This window comes from Thalassophryne amazonica, chromosome 15 (assembly GCF_902500255.1).
Source record: "Thalassophryne amazonica chromosome 15, fThaAma1.1, whole genome shotgun sequence".
Classification (NCBI taxonomy): domain Eukaryota; kingdom Metazoa; phylum Chordata; class Actinopteri; order Batrachoidiformes; family Batrachoididae; genus Thalassophryne; species Thalassophryne amazonica.
Window position 1 is genome coordinate 30,389,216 of NC_047117.1, and position 27,834 is coordinate 30,417,049.

General features: G+C 43.0%; 1 protein-coding gene across 1 annotated transcript in view; it reads left to right on the forward strand.

The window, feature by feature from the left end:
* Positions 1-27,834, forward strand: part of mttp (microsomal triglyceride transfer protein) — a 71,688-nt gene that overhangs the window by 19,905 nt on the left and 23,949 nt on the right. The window contains exons 4-16 of the mRNA XM_034188601.1: positions 5,495-5,602; positions 5,684-5,800; positions 5,888-6,027; positions 6,111-6,261; positions 11,333-11,490; positions 11,637-11,805; positions 12,574-12,681; positions 14,034-14,246; positions 14,340-14,551; positions 14,663-14,760; positions 18,314-18,435; positions 24,446-24,673; positions 27,526-27,650. Of these exons, the coding sequence (XP_034044492.1) occupies positions 5,495-5,602; positions 5,684-5,800; positions 5,888-6,027; positions 6,111-6,261; positions 11,333-11,490; positions 11,637-11,805; positions 12,574-12,681; positions 14,034-14,246; positions 14,340-14,551; positions 14,663-14,760; positions 18,314-18,435; positions 24,446-24,673; positions 27,526-27,650 (1,949 nt within the window). The remainder of the gene's footprint in view (positions 1-5,494; positions 5,603-5,683; positions 5,801-5,887; positions 6,028-6,110; positions 6,262-11,332; positions 11,491-11,636; positions 11,806-12,573; positions 12,682-14,033; positions 14,247-14,339; positions 14,552-14,662; positions 14,761-18,313; positions 18,436-24,445; positions 24,674-27,525; positions 27,651-27,834) is intronic.

The window sequence follows — 27,834 nt, forward strand, 5'->3', positions numbered from 1 at the left end:
CTGATCCGTGGAGAGTGTTTTCTCTGCAGCTCTACCGAGCACACACAGAGAGAATGCCCCAAACGGTCAAAACAGCAGCACTCGTCCTTAGAGACTGGGCTAAGGGTGGGTCACAACACCCACATGGGGAGACCCCGACGATCTGCACGTATCCCAGTCACGATCCTGAGTGGGGATCTAACCCTTCACGCCCCAGCACTGGTGGACACGGGGTCGGAGGGGAATCTGCTGGATAGCAGATGGGCAAAGGAGGTTGGGCTCCCTCTAGTGGCCTTACCGTCACCATTGTCGGTGCGGGTACTAGATGGCACCCTTCTTCCACTAATCACACACCAGACACAGCCAGTGACATTGATGGTGTCTGGGAATCACAGGGAGGAGATTGTGTTTTATGTAACACCTTCTACCTCCCGAGTGATTTTGGGTTTTACATGGGTGTTAAAACACAATCCCCGGATTGATTGGTCATCTGGGGTTGTGGTTCAGTGGAGCGAAACCTGCCACCGGGAGTGTTTAGGATCCTCGGTTCCACCCGGTGTGACAGCTAAGGAGGAAGTTTTAGTCCCCCCCAATCTGGCGGCGGTGCCAGCCGAGTACCACGACCTTGCTGACGTCTTCAGCAAGGATCTGGCACTCACGCTGCCCCCGCACCGTCCGTACGATTGTGCCATTGATTTGATACCGGGCGCTGAGTACCCGTCCAGCAGGCTGTACAACCTCTCACGTCCGGAACGTGAATCAATGGAGACCTACATCCGGGACTCGTTAGCTGTCGGGTTGATCCGGAACTCCACTTCCCCGATGGGTGCTGGTTTCTTTTTTGTGGGCAAGAAGGACGGTGGACTCCGTCCATGCATTGATTACAGAGGGCTGAACGAGATCACGGTTCGCAACCGATACCTGTTACCTCTGTTGGATTCAGTGTTCACGCCCCTGCATGGAGCCCAAATTTTCACGAAATTGGATCTTAGGAATGCTTATCACCTGGTTCGGATCCGGGAGGGAGACGAGTGGAAGACGACATTTAACACCCCGTTAGGTCACTTTGAGTACCTAGTCATGCCGTTCGGCCTCACCAATGCGCCCGCGACGTTCCAAGCATTGGTTAATGACGTCTTGCGGGACTTCCTGCATCGGTTTGTCTTCGTATATCTAGACGATATACTCATCTTTTCTCCGGATCCTGAGACCCATGTCAAGCATGTACGTCAGGTCATACAGCAGTTGTTGGAGAACCGGCTGTTTGTGAAGGGTGAGAAGTATGAGTTCCACCGCACTTCTTTGTCTTTCCTGGGGTTCATAATCTCCTCCAACTCCGTCGCCCCTGATCCGGCCAAGGTTGCGGCGGTGAGAGATTGGCCCCAACCAACGAACCGTAGGAAACTACAACAGTTCCTCGGTTTTGCAAATTTCTACCGGAGGTTCATCAAGGGCTACAGTCAGGTAGTTAGCCCCCTGACAGCCCTGACCTCCACAAAAGTCCCCTTCACCTGGTCGGATCGGTGCGAAGCCGCGTTTAGGGAGTTGAAACGCCGGTTCTCGACTGCACCGGTTCTGGTGCAGCCTGATCCCAAGCGCCAGTTCGTTGTTGAAGTGGACGCCTCTGACTCAGGGATAGGAGCCGTGCTATCCCAGAGCGGGGAGTCCGACAAGGTTCTCCATCCATGTGCCTACTTTTCCCGCAGGTTGACCCCAGCTGAACGGAACTATGATGTCGGCAATCGGGAACTTCGTGCAGTGAAGGAGGCTCTTGAGGAGTGGAGACACCTGTTGGAGGGAGCATCGGTACCATTTACGGTTTTCACGGACCATCGGAACCTGGAGTACATCCGGACCGCGAAACGTCTGAACCCCAGGCAAGCCCGCTGGTCGCTGTTCTTCGGGCGTTTTGACTTCCGGATCACCTACCGCCCCGGGACAAAAAACCAACGATCTGACGCCCTGTCCCGGGTGCATGAAGAGGAGGTCAAGACCGAGCCATCAGACCCCCCTGACACCATCATCCCCGAGTCCACTGTCGTGGCCACCCTTACCTGGGACGTGGAGAAGACCGTCCGGGAGGCCCTGACACGGAGCCCGGACCCGGGGACAGGTCCGAAGGACAAGTTGTATGTCCCACCAGAGGCCAGGGCTGCGGTCCTTGACTTCTGTCACGGTTCCAAGCTCTCCTGTCATCCAGGGGTGCGAAGGACCGTGGCACTGGTCCGGCAGCGCTTCTGGTGAGCGTCTATGGAAGCCGACATCCGGGAGTATGTCCAGGCCTGCACCACCTGTGCCAGGGGCAAAGCCAACCACCACAAGGCCCAAGGCCTCCTCCAGCCTCTGCCCGTGCCTCGTCGCCCCTGGTCTCATATTGGCCTGGACTTTGTCACGGGCCTCCTGCCGTCCCAGGGCATGACCACCATCCTCACGATAGTGGATCGGTTCTCCAAGGCGGCCCACTTCGTGGCCCTCCCGAAGCTCCCGACGGCCCAGGAGACTGCAGACCTCCTGGTCCACCACGTCGTGCGTCTGCATGGGATTCCATCAGACATTGTCTCGGATCGTGGTCCTCAGTTCTCCTCCCAGGTCTGGAGGAGTTTCTGCAGGGAACTGGGGGCCACCGTCAGTCTCTCATCTGGGTACCACCCCCAGACGAACGGGCAGGCAGAGCGGACGAACCAGGAACTGGAGCAGGCCCTCCGCTGCGTGACCTCCACGCACTCGACGGCCTGGAGTGACCATCTGGCCTGGATCGAGTACGCTCATAATAGCCAAGTCTCATCTGCCACTGGCCTCTCCCCGTTTGAGGTGTGTTTGGGGTACCAGCCCCCATTGTTTCCGCTAGTGGAGGGAGAGGTCGGGGTGCCCTCGGTCCAGGCCCATCTGAGGAAGTGCCGTCGGGTGTGGCGTAGCGCCCGCTCTGCCCTGCTCAAAGCCCGGACGAGGGCTAAGGCCCATGCAGACCGCTGGCATTCCCCGGCCCCTGCATACCAGCCCGGGCAGGAGGTCTGGCTATCCACTAAGGACATCCCCCTGCAGGTGGAATCCCACAAACTAAAGGACAGGTACATCGGACCATTTCCCATACTCAAAGTCCTCAGTCCGGCCGCAGTGAAGCTGAAGCTACCAGCTTCACTGCGGATACACCCCGTGTTTCATGTGTCAAGACTCAAACCCTGCCATACCTCACCACTGTGTGCCCCGGGACCAGCGCCGCCTCCTGCCCGGATCATTGATGGGGAGCCCGCGTGGACGGTACGCCGGCTCCTGGACGTCCGTCGAAAGGGCCGGGGGTTCCAGTATCTGGTGGACTGGGAGGGTTATGGCCCCGAAGAGCGCTCCTGGGTGAAGAGGAGCTTCATCCTGGACCCAGCCCTCCTGGCCGACTTCTACACCCGTCACCCGGACAAGCCTGGTCGGGCGCCAGGAGGCGCCCGTTGAGGGGGGGGGTCCTGTTGTGTGGGCCGCTGAAGAGGAGGTACTGCTGGCCCACCACCACAAGATGGCGCCCTGCTTGAAGTGCGGGCTTCAAGCACGAGAGGGCGTCGGAGCGACCAGGAGTGACAGCTGTCACTCATCATCCGTACCAGCTGTCACTCATCCACTACTCATCACCACCACCATAAAGGCCGGACTGCAACCTCCACCTCCCCGCCCAGAAATCAGCTGCCATTCAGGTAATTTTCTCTGCTGAACAAAACCTTGTGTAATAGTCTGAACTCTTTTGCAGCCGTTTTCCTGTGACGGTGTCCTTATCTGTGGGATTGGCGTTTGGTGTGATCAGCGACGGCTTCGCTTCACACCCCAACCAGATAAGTGATTAGACAGGAGCTGCATGAGTGTGTGATTGGAGGTGGAGGTGCTCCCTCCTTACTGAATACAGACTGTGGGATTACTGAGTGTGTGAACTCACACTCATCAGGACTGTCTCTGTTCTCTGCCAGCAGTACCGGGTCTGACTGCTGAAGACAGCGGCCACCTGGGGCGCAGGGCTTGGCGGCTCCGGTGTTCTTCAGCTCCGTTGGTGGTGGAAGCTGTGTGGGATCCGGCTCTTCTCTCGCCAGGCGTCTTCTATCGTCGAGCCTGCCCACACGTCACCTGGTGTATAATTGATAGTCCACCATATTGTTATTGTCTGTACGTCATTGTGCGATTCACAACATTAAATTGTTACTTTTGGCTTATCCATTGTCCGTTCATTACGCCCCCTGTTGTGGGTCCGTGTCACGACACTTTCACAACAAAACAGGTGATACAACTAATGATTAGACGATCGAAAAACACAAAGGCTGGACAGAAACTAGAATGGAACTAGACACATAACTAAAGTATGATAAACAGAACATAAATGATAAACAGAAAACAAAACCAGTGACTACAGTATTACACACAGAAAAGTGATAATCAGATCCAAACTAAGATTAGACTAAACAAGTGAGTAAAATAAAACAACTACTAAACCAAGATCGGGGCAGACAGAGAATAAAGGAAAGGGGACAAATGATGACAGGGACCATCACGGGGCTGAGACACGACACTTTTCATGTTGTTCACAACTAATCAAACATGAAAAACTTCTTTTGTGCACAGGGTAGAATTTTGAAGGCTAAAATGTGGCCTCCTTACGTATTTATTTCTCTCTTATAATGGAGCGCTTCACAGATGTGATAACACCTGCTTCTCATTCACTGAGTGGATAGATGTGCACACCATGTGTACCATGTACTGTGTGGTTATTGTACAGTATACCCCTGTATTACGTTGTTGGAGTACTTTGTTATGTTGATAAGGCATGACTGCGCCATATTATTGTATAGTGTGTGGCCAACATAATATGGCAATTGAATGTCTTTGGTACTGGGTTTTCTTAAAGAGAATCCTTGGCTACTACTGGAATGACTTTGTGTCATCGACCAGATCCTTAGGGATAATGAGGTCCGGAGTCTAATGCATGCATCATGAGGAAGCCTTTGCTGTGATACTGTAGCAATGTGGGCATTTTTGGTGTGTCTCATTGAAGACCCCTGTCTGAGGCCAAGGCAAGATGTACCACCTGTCTGTAATGATAATGCAGATCTAACTTGTTGATTGTCATTTGGAAGGAAGTAGTTCTGAGGAATGGTTGTTGATGTTCATTTGCAGTAGTGCAGGATCCTAAATCTGACTGATCCTCATCAGGAAATTATGTCTTACCTCACCCAGGTGGGATAGCAGCTGGGCAACCAATTTGTAGACCTTGGTATGATTCCCAGTCACACTATCTGTCTGTGTCCTTGAACAAGACATTTCACTGTAGTGTCCCAGTCCACCCAACTGGCCTTGGCTGAGGAAGTAACCTCTGATGGATTGGCGTCCCATCCGGGGGGCATACACTCTCATCCAAAGATAAACACTGGCACCGATGTGCCTCAGGGCCTATATAGGACTTAGACCTCACATACCTGACCTTGCATTTTGGCTGATGTACTGTGTTTCCTATTAATAGAATTCTGTTTTTACATATCTGTTGTAGGTGAAAGCATTTTATTCCTACTGGGTGGAGCCTGCAATAATCAAGAATGTAAAAAGAGGTGTGGCCAGTTTGCTGCAGCTACAGCTCAATACTGGGAAGGTTATTGAGGTAAACTACATATAGACACACACACCATTATCATGTTACAAGTAATGCAACTGTGAGCATACAGTTTATTTCTGGGAACAGAACGATGTCTCTGGAAGATGCACAGTTGAGTACAAGGTGGTTAAAAGCCAAGTAACAAGAACCAAACAGCTGGACACATGTAAGAACACAGAGACCAGCTTCACGACACATAGTCAGGTTCGTCAGTTTCCTGTTCGCTGTCTTTATCCCACGAATGTACAAACAATAGCTAATAACACTGTCTCTTAATATATTGATCATCAGGTCCTGGGTGTAAGCAGGAACTCCAGTTCTGTTACAGTCTTTACTCTTGAAGATGGTTTCATCCGGTCAGCTGTGGCTGAAGAAGTGTACACCCTCACCGTCAATTCCCGGAGATTTACTTCATCAAAAGTCATATCCAGGTAAGTACTGTCAATCAAATCATGATGAGTGGTTATATTTTCACAATATGAGTGAACATAACTTGATTTCACTTGCTTCCCAGGCAGTCCTTCACTTTAGTAGGGACTGAGGTGGGACCTTTGGAGGCTCCTGGGAAAGATGTTGGTGCCGTTGTCAAGTCTCTTGATTCAAAACTGGCAGCTGTTGGTGTCATAGCCGAGAAAGTCAAATTCCAATGCAAACGTTGTCCATCAGTGAGTGGATTTTGACTAAAAGTTTGCTTTTATACACATCTGGCTGAGATGTTTTTGTGAATATAGTCAATAACATAACACATACTACAGGATGTAGATATGGAAGTTTTGGGGCACCTTCTGGTCAGGTGATGAACATTGGCTGGTTCTGCACCTTGTCAAATTCACCGTACTACAGAACCCCAGCCATATATTCCATCTATTTTTTAAATCTGGCTTTATTTTGCCATTCTGGTGTGTATTTCAGATCATATTGTGATCTCTTTCTTTTCACTTGGATGATGGTACAATCCTTGAAGCCCTTTCTGAAGCATCATTTTGAGTTATAAATTTTCTGCTGCTTATCTGTGTCCAGATTACGGTTGTAGCAGATGAATCTAATCCAATGTATTACTTTTATATAGCACCAAATCAAAACAAAGCTGCCTCAAGGCACTTCACACAAGAAAGGTCTAACCTTCCCAACCCCTAGAGCAAGCACACAGGCAACAGTGGTAAGGAAAAACTCCCTCAGATGATATTGAGGAAGAAACCTCAAGCAGACCAGACTTAGAGGGGAGAGCCACTGCTTAGGCCATTCTAACAGTTACAAGGTTTTTAGAAAATTTCACAGAGCTGAAGAAACAGAAAAAAGAATGTTTTAAGCATGGCATCTCGCGGTCAGTCCAGCATCCCGTTGTCTACAGATGCCACTCCAGCGCATTTCCCTCTGCACCTTGGACAGAGAGAAAAGGAGCAGAATTAGTCTCCCAGAAAAACCCCACCTAAGGTATAATCATCAACATTAAATTGACAGGAGAGCAGAGAAAATAATAAGGTGATCACTGACCACTAGCCCTAAGCCTCACTAACACACCCAGAAATTAGATAAAATTGAGGCCAAAACCTGTTTCATTACTAATAAAATTAATTCAAAAGGACAGGAAGCATAGTTTCATGCTATGGAATGCCATGCTACTGGAATGCCAACTAAAGATCTCGTTCCATTGAGTTCTGTTTGTGATCTTGTGACGCCAAGATTTCAGTCACTCAGCCATGAGAGTTGGGGTAATTTACTTCCGGTCATCTACCAGTAATAACAACAGATGCGTTTTTAAAGGACAATTTCTGCGTGTTTTCTTGCATTTTCTGCCATGACTTCAGCAAGTTATCCTCTTGAAGTATGTTCAAAGTGTACCTTGAATGAAGTTCTTGTTGATTTTAAATCGTATTCAGGACAAAACGTGTTAATATTATTGATAAGAGCATGCAGACTGTCAGCAACTGTGGGGGAAAATCATGGTCAATAATCATTAATTATACATAAAACGTGTATAAAAATACAATAAAAGCACACATAATTTGTTATTTAAAAAACATCATAGTAAAACTCATAAATATAATTGTATAAAGCTCAGAAATAGCACAGTAAAAGTCATCAAACACCATAATAAATCATCAATCAAAAAAACAACAAAAAACAAAAAACAAATCAAATCAAATCAAATCAATTTTATTTATATAGCGCCAAATCACAACAAACAGTCACCCCAAGGCGCTTTATATTGTAAGGCAACAGCCATACAATAATTACAGAAAAACCCCAACGGTTCAAAACGACCCCCTATGAGCAAGCACTTGGCTACAGTGGGAAGGAAAACTCCTTTTAACAGGAAGAAACCTCCAGCAGAACCAGGCTCAGGGAGGGGCAGTCTTCTGCTGGGACTGGTTGGGGCTGAGGGGAGAGAGTCAGGAAAAAGACATGCTGTGGAAGAGAGCAGAGATCAATCACCAATGATTAAAAGCAGAGTGGTGCATACAGAGCAAAAAGAGGTGAATAAAAAGAAACACTGGGTGCATCATGGGAAACCCCCCAGCAGTCTAAATCTATAGCAGCATAACTAAGGGATGGTTCAGGGTCAAACAAACAAACAAACAAACAAACAAAAAAAAATCAAACACTAAAAATAATCATAGTATTCCTTTGAAATAATAACACTTGGAGCATTAACAACCCCAATTCCAATTAATTTGGGACGTTGTGTAAATGTAAATAAAAACAGAATACAATGATTTGCAAATCCTATTCAACCTATATTGAATTGAATACACCACAAAGACAAGATATTTAAAGTTCAAACTGATAAACTTTATTGTTTTTGTGCAAATATAGGTCATTTTGAAATGGATGCCTGCATTTCAAAAAAGTTGGGACAGTACCACTGTACAAATGTGTTGCATCACCTTTCCTTCTAACAACACTCAATAAGTGTTTGGGAACTGAGGACACTCATGATTGGGTATAAAAGGAGCATCTCCAAAAGTCTCAGCTGTTCACAAGCAAATATGGGGTGAGGACCACCACTTTGTGAACAACTGCATGAAAAAATAGTCCAGCAGTTTAAGAACAATGTTTCTCAACGTTCAATTGCAAGGAATTTAGGGATTCCATCATCGTCCATAATATAATCAGAAAATTCAGAGAATCTGGAGAACGTTCTACATGAAAGTGGCAAGGCCGAAAACCAACACTGAATGCACGTGACCTTCGATCCCTCAGGCAGCACTGCATTAAAAACTGACATCATTGTTTAAAGGATCTTACCGCGTGGGCTCGGGAACACTTCAGAAATCCATTGTCAGTTAACACAGTTCGTCGCTACATCTACAAGTGCAAGTTAAAAGTCTACCATGCAAAGCGAAAGCCATACATCAACAACATCCAGAAATGCCACTGCCTTCTCTGGGCCCGAGCTCATTTGAAATGGACAGACGCAAAGTGAAAAAGTGTGCTGTGGTCTGATGAGTCCACATTTCAAATTATTTTTGGAAATCATGGATGTCGTGTCCTCCGGACAAAAGAGGAAAAAGACCATCCAGATTGTTACCAGTGCAAAGTTCAAAAGCCAGCATCTGTGATGGTATGGGGGTGTGTGTCCATGGCATGGGCAACTTACACATCTGTGATGGCACCATCAATGCTGAAAGGTATATCCAGGTTTTGGAGCAACACATGCTGCCATCCAAACAACGTCTTTGTCAGGGACATCTCTGCTTATTTCAGCAAGACAATGCCAAGCCACATTCTGCACGTGTTACAACAGCGTGGCTTCATAGTAACAGAGTGCGGGTACTAGACTGGCCTGCCTGCAGTCCAGACCTGTCGCCCATTGAAAATGTGTGGCACATTATGAAGTGCAAAATATGACAACGGCGACCCCGGACTGTTGAACAACTGAAGTCATACATCAAGCAAGAATGGGAAAGAATTCCACCTACAAAGCTTCAACAATTAGTATCCTCGGTTCCCAAATGCTTATTGAGTGTTGTTAGAAGGAAAGGTGATGTAACACAGTGGTAAACATACCACTGTCCCAGCTTTTTTGAAACGTGTGGCAGGCATCCATTTCAAAATGAGCAGATATTTGCACAAAAACAATAAGTTTATCAGTTTGAACATTAAATATCTTGTGGTGTATTCAACTGAATATAGGTTGAAGAGGATTTGCAAATCATTGTATTCTGTTTTATTTACATTTTACACAACGTCCCAACTTCATTGGAATTGGGGTTGTACCACATGATGAGGGAGGCTGTTCCACAAAGTTACAACTAAATCTAAAATATTTTCTTGAATCAATTCTGCATATTTGCACATCAAAAATGTGAGCGTGACCTCTTAAACATAAATAAACTCTATTTTGAAGAAAGAATTACAGCCTGAAAAAAAAAAAAGAAATATTATATATCTATATATATATATATATATATATATATATATATATATATATATATATATTATATATATATATATATATATATCTATATATATATATATATATATATATATATATATATAATTTTTGTTTCTACTAATAGTCAGTCCTACGAGAACATGCAGGTATCTGTGCAATGTCAGAAGGTTGCAGGCCACACTGCAGCAATTTATGTTTTTCTCCACCTATTTTCTTTCCCCAATAATGGCTGATATCAATCTTAGAGATCCTGATATTGTTCCAGAAGAACCACATTCTTTTGCTGAACAACAAAACTCATTAAGGACAATTCACATTTTATTTTCAGTTCTAAATTATTTAGATATCACTGAGGTATCACACAGTCAACACGATGAAATATGCATAATTTATTTCAGTCCACACAATTCAAAGAAAATATGAGAAGCATCAAGGACCTGACACCTGCCTTCAGTTTCTATCAAGCTGCCCAAACTGTGGAAAAATCACCAGCAAGGTGTCATGATATAATCTGACATCAAAAGTTTTGTAGTTTCAGAACTGTGCACATTGCTAGAGAAGCATCTGAGTTCTTGCATCATCAAGATAGCCAGGATATCTGGGATCAACCGTGAGGCCTCACAGGCAGCATTCTACCAAACGGTGGCTGACAGGATGACACAGGTGACCACTGTCACCGGAGACCACCAGCTGACAACCTCAGCCCCCGAGATCAGAAGTTAGCGTTCCATCTCTCTGCTTCTATGATTTAGGTCAGCTAAGTAGGGAGATGCTAGTCCGTGAATAATTTTATAGTATAATAGCAGAATGCTAAAATACGATCTCAGAGGGTCTGGAAGCCAGTGAAGAGATGCCAAAATGGGTGTAATGTAGTCGAACTTTCTGCTTCCTGTCAAGAGTCTGGCAGCAGCATTTTGAACCAGTTGGAGACCCCTACTGCTGTACTGCAGTAACCCAAAAAATAGAACATTACTGTAGTTCAATCTAGAAGAAACAAATGCATGAATCAGGGTCTCAGCATCAGCCATAGACAGGATGGGACGAATCTTCGCTACATTTCACAGGTGGAAGAAAGCAGTCCTTGTAATGTCTCTAATGTGAAGGTCAAAGGACAACGTAGGATCAAAAATCACCCCAGTGTGATGTATGTCACACAAGCCTAGTATGTATGTCACACGAGCTAGGCTAAGCATCTCACTTGACCAAGAACCATCATGTCTGTCTTAATTAGAAGATAAATTAAGCACTTAATCATCACTAATTTGCAGTACAGATGAAATATTTCAGCACCATCCTCAGCATGTCTTCTGTCCATCTTTGTCTTGTGTTATGTTCAGCTTTTTGAACACTGGAAGACAGAACAGAAGCAGCTGGAGCCATCCCGTCTGTCAAAGGCTACGGCTCCTCGCAGCTTCCTGGCCCTCATCCAGAGTATTCGGAAGGCATCGAAGGATGAGATTTTCAAAGTGCTGAAGAGTGCCAGCAAGACATCTCTGTAAACAAGCTCCTCCTCTTTTCAAGCTTCTCTTCAATAATTTAGTTTTTTTTTTTTTTTTTTTTAAGATTAGCTGTCAGTGTTCAACAAAAGCACACTAATTAATGTATATGCTCCCTGTTCTTGTGTTTCCTGCTTGTTCTCAGACCTCAGCTTGTGGATGCTGTGACCTCGGCTCAGACCTCTGCATCTCTGGATGCCATGCTGAAATTCCTGAACTTCACCGATGCTAAAGGTGTGGTTCTGCAGGAGAGGTTTCTTTATGCGTGCGGTTTTGCCTCACACCCCAATGAACAAATGCTGCAGGCTCTGCTGGTGAGTGCTCTACTGTACCACATAACCAAAGTTCACATTCTCCTTATTAGTAGTGCGAGGTCTAAGATTTACAGATTGTGCAAATGAATAGCCTTTATTATTAGGTATACCTGTTTTTGGTGAGCTGCACTAAATTAAAAATTCAGTTGGAAAAAGTTAATATTTCTCTTACCAAAGTGTACATGTCTCACCACAAAGATTTAATATTTCATCAAATTGTGCACAGAAACCTTGATTCCCTCAGAACGTTGGCATTCACCTACTGACAAAATGTTAGAACCTTTGTTATATGGATGCTTTGAGATATAAGTATGTGGGAGTAGTCTTACCCCACCTGTGACCACAGGTTTGGGGGGATGCTTGAGGGCTGAACCGAGATTCTGGGGCATGTGTCTGGGGGTCTCTTGGCTGTCATCCTCGGGTGACCCCTCCAGTCCAGCCATCTAGGTAACAGTTTACGGTGCTGGCATGGGCCTTCAATGAGGTGTGCTGTTGCTCTGTGTTCTTGGGCGGTTGGCCTGAGGTTGGGTGAGGGCGGTGTTCCACTGGGCTGTCCTGGGGACCCACTCTGAGTGATATTGGTCACCATCCTGCAGATGGAGTTGGTGTGTGACAAGCGCTAGTGAGGGGGGGGGGTCACCCCACTGGTACTGGTGCAGGAACCTTCGTCCAGGGGGCCACAGCAGATAGATAGATATCCCAGATATATAGGGAATGAAAATGTGTTAATTTTCAGTAAATTGAAAACAAAATCTCTTTCCTTTTCAGGACATTTCAAAGGGAAAGTTTGGCAGCATCGATATGAAAGAGTCAGTGGTGATTATTATGGGAGCACTGGTCCATAAGCTGTGTCAGAAAGGAGGATGCAATTCACCGGTAAGAACTAAAAAGATAACATTGAAATTATACAAGCCTGAATAATGCAAAACATGTCGATACTTCGTGTCATCATGTGGGCATTTAAAGGACAAGCTCACGTTATTTATTTTTACATTAGCCAGGTTTAAAGTTAAAGGTTCTTGCACACTCATGCACACCTTCTGTATCTTGTACACGCTACATAATAGGGACATGTATAGCCAGAAGAAAAGAAGGGAGTCCTGCACTAGTCCTTCACTTGCCCTAAACTTTCAGTTTCAGTGCAGCCAATCATGCGGAGCTTAGTGGCCTCTGATGGTGAAACTGGAGCCAGTGTGGAAAAATTCAATCTTGCAGTGCATTAAATGGCCAGTTGAGGCTGCCCAAAGTATTTTATCAAAAAGGCAGAGTCCACTACCCAGAGGTATTCCCTGTGGTTCACAGGACAACAATAAACATAATGGATTAGATTAGATAAAATACTTGTAGAACTTTACTGATCCCTTAGGAAGACTCCCTCAGGGGAATTGAGGTTCCAGCAGCATTGTATAGAAGCACACAAGGTAAGAAACACACAGAGTACCAAAAGTGAAAGTAAAAGCAGTTTGCAAAAATAAATATAAATACACAAATATAAATACCAGACATACTGATCAATACTGCTTTACTGGCTACTAGTGTTCCTCTCCTTCCCGTCCTGTATTCCTGTTGCTCCTCCTCCCCCTGAGTGAGGAGTTGAACAGTCTGATGGCCTGAGGGCCAAAGGAGTTTTTCAGTCTGTTGGTCCTGCACTTGGGAAGGAGCAGTCTGTGGATGAAGAGGCTCCTCTGGTTGCTGATGACGGTGTGCAGAGGGTGACTGGCATCGTCCATAATGTCCAGCAGTTTGTCCAGTGTTCACTTCTCTGCCACCCTCACCAGAGAGTCCAGTTAGTAAATCAGTGAGAGCATTTACAAAAAATTTTTGTTAGTAACTCCAGAAAAACTACTGAATTAGCTTTGAAAATTTGAATTCTAATACATATAGGTGAGGACCAGTAATCCTCATATTTTGAGCCATGTTGGCATCTATTAATATACTAATTGCAGTTATTCCTTTATTTATTAGTTGAAATAAGAACATTGGCGCTGTGGAACATGCCTAGTTTTGTTCAGGCAGGCATATGTAGTATGCCTTTTGCATGTGTTTTATGAAGCTTTGATGCTAATTACAGGGTCCTGTTAAAGGTCATGTTGCTTGATTTAATAAGATTAGGCTTGTAAAAAAAAAAATTAACCTGTCCTTTAAAATCGTCTGTTTAAAAAATAAAAAATTGATGTTGGTTTCAAATCTATGCTTCTTGACTGACGATCTTTTGCTGTACTTCCCAGACAGTGCTTCAAGTGAAGAAGTTGATTTTAGAAGGTCCTGACAGATCCCAAGTTGAATCTGAGGTGCAGATGTACCTCCTGGCTTTAAAGAACTCTCTGCTGCCTGAGGCCATTCCCATTTTTACAAAATACGCAGAGTCAGAAGTGGGATCCTACAGCACTATCTCCCTTACTGCCCTGCAGAAATACAATGTCAGTGCCATTACAGATGAGGTAAGAATTATTGCACATCACGTCAGTGACAGGTGAATATAATAATGTGTAAAAGAAGCTGTAACTAATTTTTTTCTGTAATCGCCACTTCAGGTTAAACGGACAGTTAGCAGAGTTTACCACCAGAACAGACGTATCTATGAGAAAAATGTGAGGACTGCTGCTGCTGATGTCATTCTGAGTAGCAACCCGTCACACATAGAGGTCAAGAATCTGATTTTGTCCATTGGAAACCTACCTCATGAAATGAACAAATATATGGTGTCTAAGATCCAGGACATCCTCCACTTCCAGCTCCCTGCCAGGTGTGTTCCAAAAAGATCAGTGGAACAACAGAAACATTATGTTGATTAAAAGGCAGAGAGGACATATTATTCTGGATGTCATAATAATGTATGTATTTTTTTTAATTGTAGTAAAATTATCAGACATGTTATGAAGGACATGTTTTCCCATAACTACGACCGTTTTGCAAAAACTGGGTCATCATCTGCATTCTCGGGATTCATGGCAAGTAAGTGATCAACCATCAGCAGGCCCAAAAACATGAAAACATTCCAAATGTGAAGCAAAAATTTTAGCCCTAGATATTTATTTGAATTTAAAATACATATGATGGTTGTTGTTGTTTCCCTTGCGGCTGCTGCTGTTCATTCAGGGTCACCACAGTAGATCTGCTTTGGGATTTGGCACACGTTTTACACCAGAAGGCATTCCTGACACAACTCCAGTTTTACCTGGAGAAACACACACAGCCCCTGGTCTCTCAAAGAGGTCTCCCATCCGAGTACTGACCAGCCCACACTCTGCTAAAGCAGGGGTGGGCAGCACGGGCCGAGACACTGCAGGTTTTCCTTGCAGCCAAACACCTCAGCAGGTGGGTTGCTGAAGAGCTTCTCCCTTGAACAAAAACATCTGATTGTCAATAAAATGACCTGCTGAGACACCTGGTCATGAAATCGCATGCTAAGGTGATTGGTAGGAAGGAAAACCTGCAGTGTCTTGGCTCTTCATGGCACATGATTGCCCACCCCTGGGCTAAAGCCACCTTCACACTTGCATGCATGTAACCCCTGTACTGCTGCCCAATTCGTCATGCCAGTGTGACCCGCTTCGTGTCGCTGGGCACTGCATTATATAAGATAATTATTTTGTAGTGGATTAATCATTTTCTCTTAGAACTTGGCTGATGAAACCACATCTAATCGCTCTCGGAATCACTGAGGAATTTTCTACAGCTGCAGCTGTTCTCATGCGCTTCATGACGTAGAGCGCTCATTTGGAATAGTCTCAAGGGTAATTATTTATAATATTTATATTCTGATGGCTTGGTAAAACAGTTGCATTTTCATTCCTTCTTATGAGTATCTGTAAAATTTTGTTTATTAGGGCCCCTTCACACATAGTGCAAATTTAGTCGATTTGCACATGAAGTGTGCTTGAAGCAGGAATTGTATGCAATACGTGTAAAATCGTAGCTGCCTCCAACGCCTCGTACACCTGTTGCTACAAATATTTGTGCACACTAATGGCTGAAAGACAGAGTGTGCCCTGTGAGAGCCCCTCACGCAGGACACGCACGCAGGGTCGGCTGGACACGATGCCAGTAAATGTGGACATGATAAGAGCTCTTTGCTTCTCATTCATGTCATTTCATGACTGTACGTCTGTGACCATGGGTCATCTACAGAGGAACAGATGGATCATATTTCTATTACCCGCTTAATAATACGGATTCAATAAAATACGGTGTTTTTATATGGTGTGTGGTTTTATTTGTTTAAATACGTCAGTGTCCTTCTTGATATCAGGCATTTTTCTTGCACTGTTTACAGGACAGCAATGATAGCTCAGTGGTTAAGTTGTGGCTGACAATCAGAGCTTTTGGAAAGTGCAGGTTCGAATCCTGTGGGTGGCATGTATTTTTTTATTTTATTTTTTCACAGCAGCTGCGTTCCCGCATGCACGAAACCATCGCAGCGGTATTTAAAATTTTTTTCACAGTAGCCTGTGCGATGTCCCCGACACCGTCGCACCGTCGGGCTCGATGTTTGCGTGGTTCCACTCATATGAGCTATTCCCCCGTGAGTCTTCCCTGATTGTACTTAATCATACTATGTGTGAAGGGGCCCCTTATAGATTTAACATCTCGTCATAATCGTTCAGATGAGCTGTGCTGTACAAAAGTAACGCGTGCGAGAGATTTTGAACAATTCAAAATGTTCTTTGCACACTTGCATGCAGCCACCTGCACAGTTTACGAGTTTACTCTCTGGTATAGCAGATTGTGTGCCAGTGCAGGGATCAAATTTGTGCAAGTGTCAAGGTACCTTTACACAGAGCACATTGTGTATCCGCCCCCCCGCATTGAAAGTGAATTTCGATGCAGTTTGCACCCGAAGAGATCGCAGTCTTGTGCACAAAAGGTTTGCTGGTTTTACTGTAGCATTATGACACGGTTGGGGCATTACATGAAAACCTTTTATTGCACTATGAAGTCTTTCAGGGACCCATAATACAAAGCGCATTTGGTGTTGTTCTCCTCTCATTGATGGCTGTGTTAAGTGGAGTCAGCATTAAAATTTACATTGTTTTAACATAAAATTCAAGTGTTGAAAGACCAGTCCATGAAAAATAATTAATTAATTAAAAAAAAAGTCACTTGCAGATTTCTGGATGTCAAAAAACTTTATGAATGAACTCCATTATTTTAACTGTGTTTAATTTATCTCCTTATCAGTCCTTAAGTATACTGAACTTGTCTTTTCTGCAATGACTACTGTACACCTGCTAAAATTATGAACACCTGCGTTACTATGGAAAGCTTTAAGAAAGCTTTTAAGAGACACATTTTCATGCATCTGTTCACAGCTAAGCGCATGCAGGCTGACACAGGAACTGTTCCCAATGTGCAAGTAATTCTTTGTCCCTGAATGACTCTGTTTGTATGTACAGTGTATTCCCCTGCACGTGGGCTCCACCAAAATGTCCCAAACACTTAAACATCAGCATATTATGTCAGATTGATAGACAGACAGATAGCAAACTGTAAACTGTACCAAGATGCACACTTAAAGCTTTAATAGAAAAGAGGATGTATAAACAGTGGAGGAGATGATGGTGTGGGAACCTGTGTGTAGACATGATGTGAAATGGTGAGGACACTCAAGGTGAGAAGATGATTGACAGGGTGTGGATGCATACATTGGTGTAGTGCGGAGCGCTGACATGGCACGGAGAGTTTAGGAGATGTGAGAAGATTAAGGTGGTTGGGAGGACTTGCCATGAGGACAAGACTTGAGGTGGCAAGAAGGCCTAACTGGGTGTCATGTGACGTGGAGAATTGACATGATAGAATGTGGTAACCTGGCCTTGGTGTGATGTTATGTGAAGAGTTGGAGTAATGTGAGGCCTGCTGTGGAAAAGGCTTGACTGCACAGAGGTGAAGGCCTGTGGCTCCACCGATGAGATGTGAAGATTTGACTTGGCACGGACCTCATGCTTGATCTGATGCAGCTCGGAGGCCGCATCTGGATGACACACTGCTCAAACAAACAGCCCGACAAGGTACAATAGAAAACTGGGATTCAAATATTGTGACTAACAATGAACGAACAAGACCAGGTGTGTGATGACAGCAAGAGACACCAGACAGATGCACATACAAGAAAAACCATACCAGTGCTTACACATCAGACCAGTACAAAACCCAAAGCAAAATTTGTGAAAATTTTTGGCTAAATTATAAGACAAATTAAAGACAAAAAACAGCAATAAAACACACCACACATAAAAAAACAAACCAAACAAACAAAGTGTGTACACTTTGTAAAATTAAGATAGAACCTATTCAGATTTCTTTCTCTTGTTTCTATTTATTTCTGAAATTGCCCTAAAATTATGTTAGTTGAATTACCCGACTACGAGGGCAGAAGAAGAATAGTTGATGGGAATGTACTGGTTTGTCACATTTGACTATTAGGAATAGTATTCCTCAACCTAAGTTACGTACATACATGTTGAGATTTTTGTAAAAGCTATAAAGATAAATTACTGACTGTCCACAGAATCTGCTGATGTCACCTCCACGTACAGTTTGGACATCCTGTATTCAGGATCTGGGATCTTGCGGAGAAGCAACATGAATATTTTTGGTGCTAGTAACGGAGCAATGCTACATGGACTCCAGGTAATGGATATTAATAATTACAAATTAATTATTATCTAGTTCTAGTTATATTGTTTTCTGTTTTTTTTTTGGGGGGGGGGAGGGGGGGTGTATACCTGGATGAGTGTGATATAACAGAAATTGTTACTGATGCTGTAATGTAATGTCAAACATCAACGCCAACACTATTCTCATACGCACAAGTAATATATAAAATTGAACTCTTTTTTGTGCATGCATGTGTAGTAGTATACTGTCTAATATAAACATTTATTGTGTACATCCAAGTGTGTGTGTGTGTGTACTTCAGGGTGTGTAGGAATGAAGGGTATGTGCACGCTTGTGCGTGCTCCCTAAATATGTCTAGGATGACAGATTCCTCTGAGGTGTCAAATGTGTGTGTACGTGTCTGGGTATGTGTGTGTGTGTGTGTGTGTGTGTGTGTGTGTGTGTGTGTGTGTGGTGTGTGTGTGTGTGGGTGGGTGGGTTGGGGGCAGCATTCATTCACTCACTGATGAAGGCTGTAAGGATATTAACAAATTTATTTCAGAACCTTTGGAAAAAGGACACAGTTAATGGTGGATGATAAAAAGTGTACAATAGTACTTGAAAAGCACACATCATGCAAAAATAGAAATTTTAAAGCTGTCCAAAGATAAAAATTGTCATAAATATAAAAATTATCCTAAATAAATAAATAAATACTAAAAGCTTTAATTAAAAAAAAGAAGAAAGTCAGAAGTACAAAAGTCCTACAGTAGTGTTCAGAATAATAGTAGTGCTATGTGACTAAAAAGATTAATCCAGGTTTTGAGTATATTTCTTATTGTTACATGGGAAACAAGGTACCAGTAGATTCAGTAGATTCTCACAAATCCAACAAGACCAAGCATTCATGATATGCACACTCTTAAGGCTATGAAATTGGGCTATTAGTAAAAAAAATGTAGAAAAGGGGGTGTTCACAATAATAGTAGCATCTGCTGTTGACGCTACAAACTCAAAGCTATTATGTTCAAACTGCTTTTTTAGCAATCCTGTGAATCACTAAACTAGTATTTAGTTGTATAAACGCAGTTTTTCATGATTTCTTCACATCTACGAGCCATTAATTTTGTTGGTTTGGAATGAAGATTTTGCTCGTTTACTAGTGTGCTTTGGGTTATTGTCTTGTTGAAACACCCATTTCAAGGGCATGTCCTCTTCAGCATAAGGCAACATGACCTCTTCAAGTATTTTGACATATCCAAACTGATCCATGATACCTGGTATGTGATATATAGGCCCAACACCATAGTAGGAGAAACATGCCCATATCATGATGCTTGCACCACCATGCTTCACTGTCTTCACTGTGAACTGTGGCTTGAATTCAGAGTTTGGGGGTCATCTCACAAACTGTCTGCGGCCCTTGGACCCAAAAAGAACAGTTTTACTCTCATCAGTCCACAAAATATTCCTCCATTTCTCTTTAGGCCAGTTGATGTGTTCTTTGGCAAATTGTAACCTCTTCTGCACGTCTTTTATTTAACAGAGGGACTATGCGGGGGATTCTTGTAAATAAATTTGCTTCACACAGACATCTTCTAACTGTCACAGTACTTACAGGTAACTCCAGACTGTCTTTGATCATCCTGGAGCTGATCAATGGGTGAGCCTTTGCCATTCTGGTTATTCTTCTATCCATTTTGATGGTTGTTTTCAGTTTTCTTCCACACGTCTCTGGTTTTTTGTCAATTTTAAAGCATTGGAGATCAATGTAGATGAACAGCCTATAATTTTTTGCACCTGCGTATAGGTTTTCCCCTCTCCAATCAACTTTTTAATCAAACTACACCGTTCTTCTGAACAATGTCTTGAATGTCCCATTTTCCTCAGGCTTTCAAAGAGAAAAAGCATGTTCATCCTTAAATAGGGGACACCTGATTCACACCTGTTTGTTCCACAAAATTGACGAACTCACTGACTGAATGCCACACTACTATTATTGTGAACACCCCCTTTTCTACTCTTTTTTTTTTTTACTAATAGCCCAATTTCATAGCCTTAAGAGTGTGCATATCATGAATGCTTGGTCTTGTTGGATTTGTGAGAATCTACTGAATCTACTGGTACCTTGTTTCCCATGTAACAATAAGAAATATTCTCAAAACCTGGATTAATCTTTCTAGTCACATAGCACTATTATTATTCTGAACACTACTGTAAATAAATTTCAGTAAAAAACAATATCTGACGAGAGTACCATATGACCGGGCCAAAACATCATATATGTCTTAACCTACTAAAAATAAGAATAAACCACACCTCAGATAAAAGTGTGCAATAATACATAAAAAGTAGAGCCCGACCGATATATTGGCTGGCCTATATTATTGGCCGATATAAGCCCTTGTCAAAGTACTCACTATCGGCCGAAATTTTGCCGATAGAAAGCTGATAATTTCTCATAAACAGAACAGTTACTGAAATAATGTTTGTGTCGGCAATGTAAAATATCCTTGCACCATTGTCCAGTAGATGGAGCTCTGACTCCATTCAACTGAGAGCTGCTTACACCCCTGCTTAATTGTGTTCATCACTGGCCCCCGTAGTTCGCTGTCACACTGCACTGATTGGCTGACAAAAGCATACAAGTAAGTTTATAAGGATCTGTATCCTTATCCTGAACCTATATCAAAGTTGCAGCAACAAGCGGTACAAGATCAGATGTATTTCACAACTCTTTTAAGGATATGTATTTGCTAATTTCACAAAGGTTTAATCTTGATTGCAGTTTTTGAACTTGAAAATTCTTCTCCGTTATAAAGTTAATCAATATGAGGACAAAGCTTCAGCTTTTAGCTCATGCCTTTTTTGTTAAGGGTCCAAAAAAGAACATTTTATTCATTTAAAAAAAAAATAATAATAATATTGGCTGATTTATCGGCTATTGGCAAATTGGCCGATTTATCGATTATCGACATTCTTTTTTCATCCAAATATCGTTATTGGCATCGGCCTCAAAAAATCCATATCAGTCGGGCTCTAAATAAAAATACACACACACACACACACACACACACACACACACACACACACACACACACACACACACACACACACACATATTAGGAAATAAAAATTTAAATTATATTAATTGACTTTAAATGAAATGCCATCCAGTGAGGGAATCACATAACTTGGTAAATTATTCCATGCATGTGTTGCCCTGTTTGAAAAACTATATTACACAAATAATGAATGTTTATGAGTTCAATGATACGAATATTTCATGAGGTGAAAGCTGGAACAAACCATTCAATGAGGTGAAGCCGAGTGCAAATTTGGTTCCGTATGTTTGGTACCATTGCACCCTACACACACACGCACGCATGTCCTCGTGCATGTTATATAACGGCTGAGTGGATCCTTGTCATTCAATTGATGCTTTGTATGTCACATGACATGGATTAATTCATCCCATTTGTGTTGCATTGCATTTAGAGTGCAGCTTGGTTCCATTTAGAGTGCAAATTTGGTTCCATGCTTTTGGTACCATTGCACCCCACACACGTATGCACACACGCGCACACGTCCTCGTGCACGCGCAGTCACATATATGCCTGCGCGCACAACACGCACGCACACGCACACAAAACAAATCCACTGTGCTGCCTTGGAGGCTGCGAGCAGGAAGAAAGAAAGAAAAACTGGACTAATTTCTGACATGATTTTTTGAGCCGGTTGTGTGTATGTGCGTGTGCGGGGGACAACGACTCGATGCTTTGATTGAACTAACTGACGCTGCCACACACACACACACACACACACACACACACACACACACACACACACACACACACACACACACACACACACACACACACACACACACACACACACACACAAAATCCACTCTGCTGTAAGCCATCTGGATGCATGAAGACCTATTCACATGAAACGCTGATGCAATTTTTGGCTGGACTGAGAAACTACACAAAGTCTTTTTTTTAAAAATGGAAATCCAAAGTCAGTGCACAGCATCACTGGACTACACGTTACAATTTGGACTTTAGCAGCAGTGGAACACCACAATGTAAGTCCCTTTTTCTGTTGTTTATAAATTTAAAAAAATATCAAATGACAAGGATCTATTTTAGCCGTTATATTAAACAAATAATGAATGTTTTTACATTCTTTCAATGGATCGAATATTTCATTCGGTGAAAGCTGGAACATACCATTCAACTCGGCTTCAGCGTATTGAATATATATATATATATATATAAAGTCTTTCTAAAAAAAGAAACCACACTTGGTATACAGCATATTTCTGCTGATATGTGAATGAAAGTGGCGTATTTGTCATACTGTTGTCTTGTCATATGGTCCTGCAGCGTGCCTCTCACTGTCCTGTCAGAAAGATGTGATGTTCAGATCGGCTGCTGCATGTCCACATGAACTCGCGGTCTGGTTCACCTGGAACAGTCTCAATGTGCGCGCTCTCCAGCCCGACGCAGAAGCGGAAGCGATATATGTTTTTATGTATTTCGATGTGAGGACAGCAAGCATACACACGCGTGTGTCAATCAAAACACGGTGCTTATTCTGCAGCTCGGGTCTAGGACCAGAGTTGTCAACAGCTGCCATGTCCGTTCAGTGCTCAGACCAAGGTGTCACTCTGTGATCAGATGAGCGGTGCCTCGCCTGCAGGGGGGCACGCGAACCACACACATGCATGTGTTGGGGGGGAGCGCGCAACACACGCACACGTGTTGTGGGGGGAGCCGACACTCTGGCACGTCACATGTGCGCTCTCCACAGTCGCGGGGCACTTAGACAAATTTCACATCCAGCTCGACAGTGACTGTCTGCTGACTGTTTTTGTGATGATAGTATGAATGGCCACACATTTTCTAAGTGCCAAATGAGAGGTGTTAGATGTTTGTGTGTGTTAGCTGGAATTTGGCCGATACCTGCCGCAAGAGGATTCGATGGGCTCACACAGCGTATACTCTGTCTTTCAGACATTGGTGTGCGCAAATAGTTGTAGCAACAGGTGTACAAGGCATTCAATGCAGCTACGAATTTATATGTTTTGCATATGATTCCTGCTTCATGCACACTTCAAGGGCACTTTGACCAAAATCGCACTATGATTGAAGGGGCTCTTGGTGTCATTTGCAAAGATGTGACAAGTTGAAGATATACTTGTTGGTAAGTCATTAATAAATAACATTATAATAACATTAATATTTACTTTTATTTCCTTTAAAATGATTTTCAATTGAGCTTTGTAGTCTGATGCACTATATGCACATTCCTATGTGTGCATGAACTGTGAACCTGCCTGTGCACGGTGACCCAGCCCACATGGCAGCAGTTGCCATTATTGTGCAAGTGCAGCATGTCAGTGGTTACCACACATGCAGTCTTAGGAGATGGCTTATGATAAAGAAATGAACATTCAACTCATGGGCAACACCTCTGGCAGACATTCCTGCAGTCAGCATGGCAACTGCATGCTCCCTCAAAACTTGCGACATCTGTGGCATTGTGCTGTGTGATGAAAATGAACATTTGAGAGTGGCCTTTTATTGTGGCCAGCCTAAGGCACAGCTGTGCAATAATCATGCTGTCAAATCATCATATTGATGCTGATTATCTCGGCAAAGGAGAAATGCTCACTAACACAGATTTAGACTGATTTATGAACAATATTTGAGAGAAATAGATGTTTTGTGTGTATAGAAAATGTTTTAGATCTTTGAGTTCAGCTCATGACAAATAAGAGCAAGAACAAAAGTGTTGCATTTATCGTAATCTCCAGACTATAAGCCGTTATGTTTTTCATACGCTTTGAACACTGCACCTTACACAATGATGCAGCTAATTTATGGATTTTTACAGGCTTTCTTGTAATTTACTTATAAGTCGAAATACATCCATTAATGCTGTCCATTGATTGGCTGAAAGCTGAAAGTTAGTGTGCATATTGTGTATGACTCATACTCATACTCCCTTGTAAGATGTTCCTCGTGTTTTCCAGGTGGCAATCGAGGCACAAGGCCTGGAGTCTTTAATTGCTGGTACCCCTGATGAAGGAGAGGAAGACTTGGAGTCCTTTGCTGGGATGTCGGCTCTGCTGTTTGATGTCCAGCTGAGGCCTGTTACCTTCTTCAAGGGTTACAGTGACCTCATGGCCAAGATGTTTTCCATGACTGGAGAACCCATGAATGTAGTGAAGGGTCTCATCTTGTTGATGGATCATTCTGAGGTAAGCAGTCACTACTCCTAAACACCCGCTCCCAGTAGAGCTGAGTGATTGGTCACTTCTCATTTTAGCCCAAATCTGACAGGATCCCATTTGTGTATGAATAACAGCCCTGTTTAAAACAGTGAGTGTGAAGTTCACTTTCACTTTTGTCTGGATGTGTGTCATGTTTCTATGGGACAAGAAGTTTATAATGTACACTGATGCATCACTTCATTATGGACCTATGTTCGACTGGTCATTGAAACAAATATGTAATCAGTCAATCATGTGGCAGAAGCTCAATGCATTTATGCATGTCGGCAACATCAGGAGGATCTGATGAAGGTCAAATCAAGCATCAGAATGGGGAAGATAAGTCACCGTGACAGACAATGACAGATAATTGTTGGCGCTAAATGGGCTGGTTTGAGGTTTTTTTTTTTGTTTGTTTTTGTCTTACTTTTTTGGAGGGTCTACAGAGAACAGTCCAAAAAAGAAGACACATTCAGTGAATGTTGTATCTCTGGGTGAGAAAGCCTTATTGAAGGCAATGGCTGGAAGAACTGCCAGGTTTGTTTGAATTGATAGAAGGGCATCAGTAAACTCAAATAGTCCTTGTTAAAGCCATAGGGTATGTAGAAGCTCATCCCTAAATGCACAATGTGTTTAATCTTTAAGCAGGTGGGCGACAATAGCAGAAGTCCTCATTGGCTGCTACTGTTCAATCAATTAACATTTATTTATATAGTCCTTTATAGCTGGCAGGTGGTGTCGAAAGTGCTTTACAGTAAAATCAAAGAACAAGAATTCACAAAAATAAAAAATACAATAGAATTAAAGAGGCACATAAAAACAAAAATAAACATGTCGCAGCACCACTGGGCAAGTCTTGAGTTTTTATTTAAAAAGTGCCAGGTCAGAAATAGTGTGTAAATCAGGAGGTTGTTTCACAGTCTGGGTTCAGCTACCATCAAAGCATGATCACCCCAGAGTTCATATTTTGACCTCGGAACATCTAAGGAAAGTTGACCAGACAATGTCCTGCTGTAAATGCAGACACTTAAAATTTCAAGCAAGTAGAAAGGTGCAAGGCCATTAATAACATTAAAATCTTAAATCAATTCTAAAACAAACTGGAAGCCAGTAATTAAATATGATTAAATATGATGCACACTTTATATGTAAATATTTTGTATGAAGTTGGGACGTTGTGTGAAATGTAAATAAAAACAGAATACAATGATTTGCAAATCCTCTTCAACCTATATTCAACTGAATACACCACAAAGACAATATATTTCTTGTTCAAACTGATAAACTTTATTGTTTTTGGGCAAATATTTGCTCATTTTGAAATGGATGCCTGCAACACCTTTCGAAAAAGGTGGGTCAGTGATATGTTTACCACTGTGTTACATCACCTTTCCTTCCAACAACACTCAATAAACATTTGGGAAATGAGGACACTAATTGTGAGTATAATTGGGTATAAAAGGAGCATCCCCAAAAGGCTCAACTGTTCACAAGGAAAGATGGGGCGAGGATCACCACTTTGTGAACAACCGTGTGAAAAAACAGTCCAACAGTTTAAGAACAATGTTTCTCAACATTCAATTGCAAGGAATTTAGGGATTCCATCATCTGCGGTCCATAACATAATTAAAATATTCAGACAATCTGGAGAACTTTCTACACGTAAGCGGCAAGGCCAAAAACCAACATTGAATGCCCGTGACCTTCGATGCCTCAGGCGGCACTGCATTAAAAACCGACATCACTGTGTAAAGGATCTTACCACGTGGGCTCAGGAACACTTCAGAAAACCATTGTCAGTTAACACAGTTTGTCACTACATCTACAACATCCAGAAACACCGCCGCCTTCTCTGGGCCCGAGCTCATTTGAAATGAACAGACGCAAAGTGGACAAGTGGGCTGTGGTCTGATGATTCCACATTTCAAATTGTTTTTGGAAATCATGGATGTCGTGTCCTCCGAACAAAAGAAGGAATAGACCAACCAGATTGTTACCAGCGCAAAGTTCAAAAGCCAGCATCTGTGATGGTATGGGGGTGTGTAAGTTGCCCATGACATGGGCAACTTACACATCTGTGATGGCACCATCAATGCTGAAAGGTACATCCAGGTTTTGGAGCAACACATGCTGCCATCCAAGCAACGTCTTTTTCAGGGACGTCCCTGCTTATTTCAACAAGACAATGCCAAGCCACATTCTGCACGTGTTACAACAGCGTGGTTTTGTAGTAAAAGAGTGCGGGTACTAGACTGGCCTGCCTGTAGTCCAGACCTGCTGCCCAATGAAAATGTGTGGTGCATTATGAAGCGTAAAATACAACAACGGAGACCCCGGACTGTTGAACAACTGAAGTTGTACATCAAGCAAGAATGGGAAAGAATTCCACCTACAAAGCTTCAACAATTAGTGTCCTCAGTTCCCAAACGCTTATTGAGTGTTGTTAGAAGGAAAGGTGATGTAACACAGTGGTAAACATACCACTGTCCCAGCTTTTTTGAAACGTGTTGCAGGCATCCATTTCAAAATGAGCAAATATATGCACAAAAAGAATCAGTTTGAACATTAAATATCTTGTCTTTGGGGTGTATTCAATTAAAGATAGGTTGAAGAAGATTTGCAAATCATTGTATTCTGTTTTTATTTACATTTTACACAATGTCCCAACTTCATTGGAATCGGGGTATATACTGTATATATCAGCCATAAATAATGTAATGTTAAAAACAAATTGATATTTGATGGATATAGAGTCTTTTACCTGTAAGACACTTGTGTGAGCGTTCACCTTCCACAGAGTACATTTTATTTTACTCCCCTATTTGTCTTCGATGCTGCAGGTCATCCAGCTGCAGTCAGGTCTGAAGGTGAGTGCAGAGTTTCAAGGAGGGTTAGCCATCGACATATCTGGAGGCATGGAGATCAGTCTGTGGTACAGGGAGTCCAAGACCAGCGTCAACAACAGGTATCGCTCTATCAGATTAGGAACACTATTAATGGTAAATACAGTCAATTCTGCAACTGCATGTTTTTTTCTGCATTTAATTCAAAGCACCAGCAAAGTTTTAACATAATGTGACAAACACAAATCTATCCAATGGCCTCTGTTGTGCTAAAGATGATGAAGTACTGCACTGAAAAGTATGATG